Here is a 12,313-nt window from a genome sequence, read left to right as displayed (position 1 = left end):
CCCCTCTGCCTCCAACAGCGTGTAGAATAATCGGGACTTCACAAAATAACATGCATGAGATCATTGATTTTCACATACTTTCCCTAAAGAACAGAACTATGCAACAATGCAGTTACGCCCTTGAGTACAGGGAAACCATTTGGATGAAGAAAAGGTCTTTATTGTTTCCTAGCTCAGAGAGATTTTAAGCCCTATATTAATTTTTATTTTCAGAAAACAAGCTATCTTTCAATTAAGCAAAAGAAAATATCAAAGAATAGTAATAATTTCAATGCTTTAACAGATGATGAGCCCAATTTGTAATTAGAGCTTTACATCTATTTTAGTAAATTTATTTGAATAAAAAGCGGATGCTCTCAGTATAATTTTCAAATTGCTCTTAGATTTATGTATGGCATGCATGCATATCATGCACAAATGTGCAAATCTCTCATCCACTTAAGCATAATTCCAGCTAGGCATTTAACTGGAAATGGATAAAAGCATGTATCTGATTTCTGTACAGCTCTGCAGCGATTCACACGCTCAATTTGTGCAAGGCCTACTGCCATAAGCCATGCAGATGTCCTTAAGGTCAAATTTTTGACATTAGCAATTTGTAAGCAAAGACAATTATTTTACAAAAACCCAATTTTTTAAGCATGCTGCTCAAGTGATCATAACTGAAGAAAATAACTATGGGAAATAATGAAACATGATGAATGAGTGCACAAACACTGCTGCAGTTAGTGTTCAGGTAGTGGGTCTTCAACTCTTGATCTAAATAGCTTCAAAACATTTATCATCTAACCTAGTTCTTACAATTAAAAATTCAGAACCATCCTGTATTTCTCTGCCAATGACTACATATTAAGAAGGGGACTCTTTTTTTCCATGAATAAAGTGCAAAGTACCAATAAAAGATGTCAATAAAAGGAGAGGACTCGGAAAATGTTGGATGCCTTGTTACTTCAGGCCACACTTCTGAAATGACCAGAATTTTTAGCTGGTACTAGACATCTTGCTAGATTTCTTTATAGGCATGGTTCCGCTATCCTCTGTTTCTGTTGGCCAGTTCGGTACTGTGGCAATATTCCAGAATTTGTTTGTGTAATTCTCCCTTTCAATGTCACTTTCACATTTGAATAAAATGAGTTACATGTAGCTAATAGGAACAAACTCTGCATATGTCCAGATGTGTCAATGTCTTATCACTCATTAATGTTTTCTAAAAATTGAACTGTCTTATTATTAATAAAAAGTTAACTTTTTAAAAGAAGGCTTTGAGAAATGCAGCAGAACTTGAATATACAGCAATTTCAATTTTATGTTAGTTTGCTACAGTTATCTTTAATACAAATTAATTTGCCCCTAAAGAGCCAGTGTTATGAAATGACTATTGCTTCTTTGATGAAGAGCACTCAGCAGTGTCAACACTGCAGCTACCGCAAGCCATCCCTGCAAACCAGGCAGAGCCTGTGGCTGGTCACACAGAAGAGTACATTTTCCATTTCTCAACAAGCCAAGAGAAAATATTGCCCAGTCGCAAAGGGTAGAAAGGGCGGGTTTTTTTGGTTTGATTTTGTTTTACTCTTCAAGGTGACAGGACACCGAAAGAGGTCAGCTCCACTTGGAACCCATTCTTCTCCTTTTCATGTGGTCCAGGGAAGTTCAAAGACTTTTCTCTCCCAGCCCTCTTCCTGAGAACAGGAGGACTATCTGCAATACCAGCAGCTAACGCTAACAGCTGCTATGAAGGAGCCCAGAAACACGTACAATTTTGTACCTATTCTTCACACACCACAGTTTTAGGACACTAGACAGATAGCTAGTGAGTGCACTGAACAAGCTTTGGGGACAGAAGGACAGCAGAGAGCAAAGACTACTGTTGGATAAAGTTATGCTAGTAGGAGTTTTCCACTCACAGTTGCTGATCTGAGCAAACTAGCAAGCAAAGATGGAGACAAGGTGTCCATTACAGCCCCAGTCAAGACTCTATGTGACAATAAAGCATTTAAAAAATCACGTCTTGGGTGTCCTCCACCTGCAGCCCATTTGACATGTCTGATGTGCAGAACCACCCAACGGATTATATGACGAAGTGTAAAACAAACAAAAAGCAACAACAAATATATAGAGAGAAATCTGGCAGGCAAACTCACAGTTAGTTTTCCAGGATATAATACATGATAATCTTATGAGGAAAGGGCATACTAAGGACTTTGTGTTTCATCAATTAAAAAGGGGCACCAAACACCCCAAGATCTGCTTTGCTATAAAAATCAGAATGAACAGGACAGGTCTTCAACCTCTTGGGCCACCGGCACTAATTGCTCTGAACTGCTCCCAGCTCAGGGACATGGGTATCAACTTCACATCTCGCTGCTCAGGGACATGGGTATCAACTTCACATCTCCCTGAGGGTTCAAGTTTAGTTTCTGTGAGAAATCCTTACCTCCCGAGCAAGCTTAAAGCTAACAGTGCTCCACGCCACCTCAGTGACAGGAGATACATGGAGAATTAGCACAAAGAAAGAAAACTGATTCAGTGGCTAGGTTTTCTATGTTGTGTTTTTCCCTGCATAAATTACCATAACAATAATAAAAAATTTCTCCTGCATATTGAAAACTTTTTTTTTTTTCCTAAGAAAGACAACAAATATAAGCATCCTCATTATACATTTCCTCAATTACACTGCAACGGAGCTTTTAACTGCAGATAGATGCTGTGCCTCTTTTCAATTCAGTATTCACCTGCCTCTTCTTCCAAAAGGTTGCTGTGTAAATTTCCCAAAATCAAGAGTGTGTCATAGTGCAAATGTTAAATCTGAACAATCTCTGTGCTTTACTTCCTGTTCCTGTCAGCAGGTTAGAAGGAGAATGGCTAAGTGGGCCATGCTGTCAGGAAACACAATATGACATCACGATCCTTAGCACAGAATTGAAGCCGGAACAGCAAATTCCCACCTGTCTTACAGTATCAAGCATTGGTCTTTTTGCTAACACCTGCGTACGCAATAAACACACTGTATCTGGCCTAAATCTGCAAGTTAATGAAATAACACTTTCAAGCAAACAGTCTGAAAATTTGACAAAATTTTACATTTCCTCTTCCTCCTCCATTGGAAAAGCAGAGATTGATGGGTTTTGGTAGTTTTAGATCAGAACAACTGGTTCTTCCTAACCATACGCTGAACAATATTTATGCCAGGAACAGACTCAGAAAACCACAGGGAGAATGGAAAACACTCAGGATTCACCAGGGAATGGGGAGACATCCGAAGGTGCAAACGCCTCCTCTATAAAAATGGAAATCTTTTGCAAAATCTTTTAAAGAGAGGAAGTCAGTGTTCTTCAATATCTACAATCATGCATTAGATTCCTCCTCTTATATACACTATTCCCCAATTTGGTTACTATTTTACATAGGTCTTTATCCTGTGTTGTAATCCATGATACATGTAATCACGTATCTATGAGCCAGCAATGTGCCCTTGTGGCCAAGAAGGCCAATGGCATCCTGGGGTGAATCAAGAAGAGTGTGACCAACAGGTCAAGGGAGGTCATCCTCCCCTTCTACTCTGCCCTGCTGAGGCCCCATCTGGAGTACTATGTCCAGTTCTTGGCTCCCCAGTTCAAGAAGGACAGGCAACTGCTGGAGAGGGTACAGCAGAGGGCTACAAAGATGATTAGGGGCCTGGAGCATCTCCCTTACGAGGAAAGGCTGAGGGACTTGGGTCTTTTAGTCTGGAGAAGACAGAGGGGGGATCTGATCAAAGGCTAGAAATACTTAAAGGGTGGGTGTCAAGATGATGAGGCCAGTCTTTTTCCAGAGGTGCTCAGTGACAGGACAAGAGGTAACAAGCACAAACCAGAACATGAGAAGTTCCATCTAAACATGAGGAGGATGTTTATTCATTCTCTAAGCAATCCTGCTTCAGCAGGGGAGTTGGACTAGATGATCTATACGGTCCCTTCCAACTCTAAAAAAAATTCAGTGAAATTCAGTGAACTTCTTTACTTTGAGGGTGGCAGAGCACTGGAACAGGCTGCCCAGAGAGGTGCTGGAGTCTCCGTCTCTGGAGACATTCAAAACCTGCCTGGACATGTTCCTGTGCAACCTGCTCTAGGTGGACCTGTTCTGGCAGGGGGGGTTGGACTAGTGATCTCCAGAGGTTCCTTCCAACCCCATATCATTCTGTGATTCTGTGATTCTGTAATACTTAGGTGTCCCTGCCATTTTCTTTTTTGTGGGATTTAACTTTATTTTCTACAGAATTGAGCCCTAGGTTTCTTTCCTGTTTGTCTCATTACACTTATTCTTCTTAACAGTGTGCCTTTTTAGGCCTGGCTAAGTGTATATTGATAATATAACACATTTACCACGTTCAGAATTTCAGAATTCTGTGATGTTTATATCCTGGTTAAGTTCAGCTCATTACTGGTGGCAAAACGCAAAATCTGTTGGTCACCTCTTTCTCCAGCAAACACTAACTCAATGATTGTATAGAAAAAAATGAAACCTTTTCTTCATCTTTACCTAATGTCCACTTTTCTTTGAATGCCAGAACCCCCAAATATTTTAATAATTTCCTCTGGTTCTCATACAGTCTTTAAAAGTCTGATTACCTCATTTGGTCTAAGCCCTAATTGTTAGAGACACCAGTGCCTCAGGGTCTGTGAAATACACTTGCAAGCTGCACATTTGGGGCAGGTTCTTACCTACTATCATACAGCTCATTATCAGACAGATCAAAGTTCACTGAAATGAATAGAATCCTTTAATCTAGATTTTCCCTCTCAAACCTGCAAGTGGCTAAGTGCCCTCAAGTCTTTGAAATCGCAGCTGAGAATTCAGCATGCTTGCTGTGAATTTAAGCTGACAAGGAACTGAATAGAAGTGTGGGCATACAATGATGCTTGAAGTGGTAGAAAATTGAAATAAAAAAATTAAAACCTAGGGGGTCCGACATATATCTACAGGAAAATGTTCCTATCTAGACAAGATAATGCCCAGTCATAAGAAAACAACCTATTATAAAACGTGATGGGAAATTACTTAAAGACTACTGGACGAGTTCAAAACTACATATAGAAGGTATGCTAGTAACTACCCTAATTACAAAAGGTAAACTGTTAAAAATAATTTTAAATTTAAATATAATGAAAAGACTAATTTAACCCTCAAGCAGAAACTTATCACTTTGACATTAATGCAGAGTTGGCAAGAAGGAACATGGTTTATTTTTAGTGACAAATACACATTAAAAAAAAAAAGAAATCAGTGCCATTTTCTTAAGTTTGATCAGCTAAACAGTACATGTCTCTTACAGAAAATGTGTGTGTCTTTTTCTGACCAATATTTCAAGGATTATTTAAATTCCATAATATCAATTGCTCATTCTGCAAGCCAGGCAGAGAGTATCCGGCCTCAGGATCATTCATTAATTACACAAAATAAAAAAACTGCTACCAGAATAAGCATGCAAGAAAACCTCACTGCATACATCTGATCCTCTGAGAAGGAGAGAAAGGACAATGATGTGCCAAGAGAGATTGCCCTTGAATGCATCCTCTCTCAGGAATGAAACTCGCTCTGTTCTGAGATGCTGGATAGCAACAAAACCTCCCTACCTGTTCTGAACAGCAAAAGAGCTAAAAAGATGAGGACTGGTTTGCCCTAGTTTTGTACAAGCCTTTTATCTTATGAATGAAGCTATCTCCCAGCTTAAAGAACAATAGAAGAATAATAGAAAAGGTGACGGTGCGGAAGAGAGAAAAAAAGGTAATTTGTTCCCACGAAGGGCAAATACAGTCGCAGACTGGGAACACCAGATCGATGTAACAAGCAGAAAGAAAAATCATTGAAACAGGCAAAAAGGATGCCATGGTCTTCAAAACAAGACCAGTTTTGTTATCTTCTCTGTTCTTGGGAGGACAGATGTCTGATAGATTTATGCTGGTTTGTGACCTGGAAGATTAAGACTCATTTTCTGTGTTCTACTCTGCTTGTTTAATTTTTGGTAAGCCAGTTAGAGCCAGGCTTACAGGTATTCAGATATTGCAAGAAACAGATATACCTAGAAGCTTTGTAGGATTTATTTTTTTTTAAAGAGTATTAGTCCATTTGCTTTAACAATTTCAAAATAAATTGGACAAAAATGCATAGGTGCTTTTAAAAACCCACTTTACACTTTCGATTAAATCCTTTAGAAGTGTCTCAAAACTCCTTTGCTAAAAGAAGACATAATGCCTCCTTAAGCTAATGATCCATTGTGAGGACAGATCCATTCCTACAGTAACAGCCCTTAACAAGGGATTTAGAAAACAAGTAGATAGTCTAGTTCAAGAGAGTTCAGCAAAGGGAAGGCTGAATGCTTCTCGTGCTTGGAGCAATTTCTAAAAAGTGCAGAGATCAAAATGCCTACCTAGTGCCTGGAGGGTATTCCTTGGCATGGTCTATTGAGGAGATTGTAGAATTATTTGATTTTAAGAATTACCTATGGATATATTTCCTTTTACTCCGGAAAGATTACTCTGCTGCAGCAGTATTTTCCAGTTTATAACACTAACTCCCATTCTGCGCACAAATGCCATTCTATCAAGTTTACAGCCCCAATCTACACAGTATTTCAGCTGGGCTGCAAAGATCCGAAGTTGGGAACTGCCACTTCCATAGCTTTTCCAGCTTTGGCCTAGATGTTCAGTGTCAGCTGTAAGAACAGAAGTCAATATAGTCCATCCTAGCTAGCGATGTAGTATAAGGATCTCCAAAAATCCAAATTATTGCATGCTAATATAAAGGTCAGCTTCTTAGCTTTCGGACATCACTGTTTCATTGATTTCAACCAAACTATTACAATTCATAAAAGCTGAAGATCTTCAGTTGGTTCCTGGCTTTTAAAATAAAAAGCTGAAACATCTTTCAGCAAAACTTAATCATCATTTTTGCAAAAGAATGATAAATAATGTAGAACCATCTTAACTGGGGCACTTCGATTGGAAGAAAAAAATTGGTCATAAAATAATAATCTGACCCAATTTTAAGAAGTTTATATAAATGCGTTATTCTGAGCACTAAACTTAGATGTATAATTTAGATTACTTTGCATGAATGACTCAGTATGCATCAGATCATTCAGAAAGTAGCATGAAGTGAACACGATGGTCTTGCAGTATTCCTGGTTATGGCAGTAAACACCACTTCTCACATCTTATTTAGTGTGAACAGGTTTAAAAATAATGCCGAACCATGATTTATAGGGGTTTTTTACAATGGGGTATTTTGTTACCATCCCAGGTAAATATGCCCAAGTTGGCCTGTTCCTTCTGAGTAATTGCATTACTGCTGTAACCGCACTACCTTTTTCTCACCTCCAGGCACCTTCCAAAGAGCTCAGTCTTCACCACCAGTCTTTTCCTGAGGACAGATCTTTTGACACTGCGTCTCCGTGGATGATCTATACAGATCCTGCCTCACCACTACCATCCTTCAAAAGATCCCTTCAGGCTGACCTCTCTTTTTTTCCATGTGATCAACAGTCGGTTTTTGTTTGAAAAGTCTGACAGTCTGGAAATACACCCAGAGTCAGTCACGTCCCATCTGCACCGTTTGCAAGCCTCTGGGCACTTGTCTCTGCTCCAAGATCTTCGCAGTCTTTCTGCTACCTGGCTGCTTCACCCCAAATGTCTGCTGCAGACAACCACACAGTGCCACTGGATAAAATCCAAAATATCTCCTGCTGACTCTGAAGTCAGACGGCCAGGCACAGCAGAAGGCAAAATCCTTAGCACCTCTCTCTCCTTAGGCCTTGCTAATATCTTAGTTCCACAAAGTAAAATCATCTCTATGTTACAATTTGTCTGAAATGCTCCGAGTGACAGCTGACATGGCAGCTGGACTGTTTTTCCTTGTCAAATGTGTCCCCTCTTTTCTGCACTGGAAGTGATCAGTCCTAGCACATAGAATAGCCATTTGACAAATTAATTTCTTAAGTACTTTCCCAGCATCTGATTGCTGGTTTGGTGAACATCTGGTGTGAAATCAGATGGAAGAGCTGCAAGTGACCGAGAAGTATGGATAATGTACAGAAATACTGTATGTAAACACTAGAAGCCTTCATCTTCTTGTCTCAAAAATCTTTATGCCTTTCTCTATGCAATAGAATGTGAAAAAATTGCACAAAAATTGAAACATTTGAAAACCTCACAAAATATAAAGGAAGCAAGTATATTAGGAATTTCACAAACTTTATTCTGATCTCTCTCAATATTACGGTCATTCTGGGTATGTATGTCCAATTTGAAGAGCAGTGAGAATTGACTTTGGGTCAGATATGTTGTAACCTACACTATCCACTTTCCCAGTAGTCCATACTTCCTTGCAATGAGCCTTGTTTGTATAAATGCTTCTGCATAGTGGCAAAACCTGTGACGGGTCACCTTCATGCCAACAACTGCAAATGAAGCCTAACCACTTTCATGGCAATATTCTGCAGCAGTCTCTGACTCAAATTCTCGTAATTCTTTACACCAGCTAACATGTTCAGTCATCTATTATCTTTTTAAGTTGAGAGGAAAAGCAATGCACTCTCTTTTGTTTAAGGTTCCAAATAAATTACTGTGACATACTCCACAAAAAATGCACATGAGACTACACAAGTGCCACTGATTTCTAATTACTTTTGGGGCTAAAATGATCAGTGCTGAACTCTACAGGTTTTTGAGATTGGACAGAGCATGCACTCCACTGTAACAGATGACTTAGGGCATTACGTGTATTGCTAACTGCCATTCCAAGTCACTTCTTGCCCTTCAAAGTGCCACTACCTTAAAAAAATCAATACAAGATTAATTATAGGAGGGAACTTGTCTGGACTGTCTACAGTGAACTCTGCTTCTTGCACACATAAGTGTTTATTGAGCCATTACAGCCGAAAGATTAGGTGCCGAGCATGTAATGGTAGATAATACTCACAGCAACCGCCTCCAGGATTTGTTTAACAGCATCAGCAGCATCTCGTTCACTGTAGTAACCCTTTTCCACAATCCTACAGAAAAAGCAACAGGAGAAATTGTGTTCAGGATTATGCATTAAGGTAAATAAACTGTGCCAGCAAAAGCTTCTTTTCAAAAATGAGCTAGAAAACAAACAAATTCAAATATGACCAGCACTCTGGTGTGCCTCCTAAAGAAGAGAAAACAACCCTTTTGCAATTCAAGTTACCTTTGATTCTCAGTTAAATGAAAAACTGGAGACAAAATATCAAGTAGATAAGAAGCTCATAACACATACACATTCAGTTGAAAGGTTTTGGAATTTTCTGAAATTCAAGAAATCCAAATTACTCTCAGATAAAACAAGGTATCGTTTAGGAACTGCTTTTTCACTTTTTTATATAAACCTAAGCTTCCCCCCAGCCCTTATTTATTTATTTATTTATTAAACAAAAGCACTGTGCTATTCACACACAGATCTGAATTATTCAAGTGAAAGCGTTGGTGTAAAAATTTATAGCTTCAGATTATCCCTCAAGTAAAATGGGATGAACACTTCTATTTTTTTCTCCCATCAGTAGAAAACTGGGGGCTCTGTAGCTGAAGAAACACAGTTGCATTAAAAATAAAACTATAGGTTTTTCTCTTCTTAACGTAAATAGCCAGTATGCCATGTTTATTATGTATAGATGACACATTATAGCTTGATTTTGTAAATATGCTGACCATATGCACATTATGGTGAGTTCAGCAATATTTATGAGTTCTTATGATCTGGAAAACCTGGTTGTCTTTCTCCCTTTGCTTTTACGCCACTTGAACCTTGTTAAAACAAACAAAACCTCAACTTTCTTCTTTAATACTGTTATCTCCCTGGAACCTTACCATGATAAAAACATTAAGAAAGAAAATACTTTTTTGTGTTAGGATAATGTTCTGAAGCATTGAATTTCAACATGTTGCATGCTATGCTGCTGAGAAAGGGCAGCAAGGGTTATTGCAGAATTCTGGGTTGGCCTCCCGTAGCCCAGCTGTGCTACCGCAACTCTTTCAGAAGAACACGGCCAGTGGCACAGGGTCTGGGAACTGACTCAGGATTTGCATTGCATGTTCTCCAAGAACTGCCATTACAGAATGAAACATTACATAAACTCATAGTTCAGTTTAAACGGAGTCAGCAAAAGACACAGATTTGCACAATGACATATAAGAAGTTAATAAAAGAAGGATCTATCATTAACACATGCTAATGCTCCATTTAAGACACCCAACAGTCTTTTTACTATTGTATTTAACTACACAGAGTATTTGTGAACTACAACAATTCTCCCTCAGAGATTTACCTTAAAGGTCAGTTCTTTGACCTGAAGTTTCAATTTTTTACCATATTCATTTTTCAAAACCCAAGAAAACACAGACAGATGCTGTCTAGAAATAGAACCTGTGGTGCCTATGAGACATTTTATAAAATGATCTCCCGCAAACACACGAGCCAGTTTTACAAAACAATGTTCTAAAACCCCCATGAGGCAGGAGAGTAGGAAGCCTATAATGTCTGAAGACAAAAGTCGCTGGAAAGACCTTCTGCCTCAGGGTCCAGAAACAGACTCTACTTGTGGCAAGAAGGGTATACTTCTTTCTCCTTACTTCTCCTGTTGTGCACTATCTTTTAATCCCTTCTGTAAAATAACAGACTCACATTGAGCTACTGTCAGTGCAAGTCCTTACAGCTTTCCAAAAGCTGACAGGAAACGTGTTGACTAATGTACATATGAAAAGCATTACTCCATACTCATTAGAAGATTAGGCAGAGTAAAGAACAATGCAAAGATAATAATCCACCAGAAACAGATGTAACAAGCATGGCACTGTGGAAAATAGCCTATACAGGGATATTCCTAACAAGCTGCTATTACTTTACCTTAACAGCCATTGTGTTCACAAATACCTAAGTCTATTCATGTGGCACCAGTAACAGCAAGCAACTCCTCTCAAGCAGGAGTTCTTCTATTTCACCACGATTTCTTGGCTGCATAATTATTTGGCCTTATTTCTAGAAACCTTTTTTTCTTGCAGCCCTTCAGCTACCATCCCATATGCACTGCTTTACCTTCTTTGCATTTTTGTACATCCAGCCCTTCCTCTGCTTTGGTCATCTGTTTAAACCATTAGGGAAAGCTTTACTTGAACTTACCACCATAAGGATAAAACAAAGCAAATTTTACTCAATGAGACATTATGTTAGGCTTTTAGCCTCAAGTTTGGGAAAGAGGTTACAAGCAAATCATAAATTACACAATAAAATGCTACATTATGCTTGAAAGTAAGATTCTTCCTTAGATATTTCAGGCTGAATCATCCCCCTCTGGTAGATCACATGGCGAGACCTGAGCCCTGCTGACCCTCTTGCTTGGGTCTTTGTTCCCCCAAATATACTGGTCTGGCTTCCTCCTCCTTTTTAATTCAAATAAAGTATTCAGCATCAGCCAGAAGGTTCCTGTCTGTAGCATCCATAAGCCGGAAACAAGAGAAATCAAAAAGATGCTCAAGACTGCCTTCTTGACCACAGCATGTAAAAACTAGCCCACCCTAATTTAGACAACTATATGTTGGTAGGGGCAGGATACTGCTCTCATTATTTACGTTAAACATGCAACAGAAGAAGTGCACAGGCACTGAAGATGAAGCCATTGTGATTTACATTTCGCAATCTATAAATGTAATGAAGTGTGGGCCCAGATTTCAGGAGAGCAATAAAAAACAACTGTAGAATTATTCTGCAACGCACCTGACTCATCTGCTGATGTTACATGTGAATAACATGCACTGGCAAAGCCGATTACAGCTAATGTCACATGCAGTTAACTTCCTATTTTTTTCAGGAGTCTAGAATCCAGACTTGTTGAGAATACAAATCTCATTCTTAATAATAATCTAGCAAGTAGCAAACCTAATGTTCTTTAACAGCAATAAATGAAAAAAGACATACTTCTTGCTAAAGATGAAAATTTATTTCTAAGGGCACTCTGCTTTAAAACTAAAACCTGGCCATTAGGCAGTAGGGAAGAGTACTGAAAGAAGATTATCCTGTAGTTTAGGTCCTGTAACAATGCTGGGGGATGATTTGCATATCTATTTTTTCCATCCGCCCTGCAATAGTTTACATATGACAAATGGTTGGTGTGCCAGTTTGCTCTATTATAACAACACTCCTACCTGAGACCAATGAAGCTTCTTTACAAAGATTTTTCAATTTCAGCCTGCAGATTAACAGTGAGTCATTGCCCTTTTTTCCTTAATGGGAAGGAAACCTGCAGAAATGTCTTATTTTGTATTAT

At 38.8% G+C, this 12,313-nt stretch overlaps 1 protein-coding gene across 1 annotated transcript in view; it reads right to left on the bottom strand.

The window, feature by feature from the left end:
- Positions 1 to 12,313, bottom strand: part of CAMK4 (calcium/calmodulin dependent protein kinase IV) — a 169,406-nt gene that overhangs the window by 53,077 nt on the left and 104,016 nt on the right. The window contains exon 5 of the mRNA XM_074166544.1: positions 8,956 to 9,028. Within this exon, the coding sequence (XP_074022645.1) occupies positions 8,956 to 9,028 (73 nt within the window). The remainder of the gene's footprint in view (positions 1 to 8,955; positions 9,029 to 12,313) is intronic.

This window comes from Numenius arquata, chromosome Z, assembly GCF_964106895.1.
Source record: "Numenius arquata chromosome Z, bNumArq3.hap1.1, whole genome shotgun sequence".
Classification (NCBI taxonomy): Eukaryota; Metazoa; Chordata; class Aves; order Charadriiformes; family Scolopacidae; genus Numenius; species Numenius arquata.
Note: the sequence above shows the minus strand (reverse complement) of the source record. Positions and strands in the feature narration are given on the sequence as shown.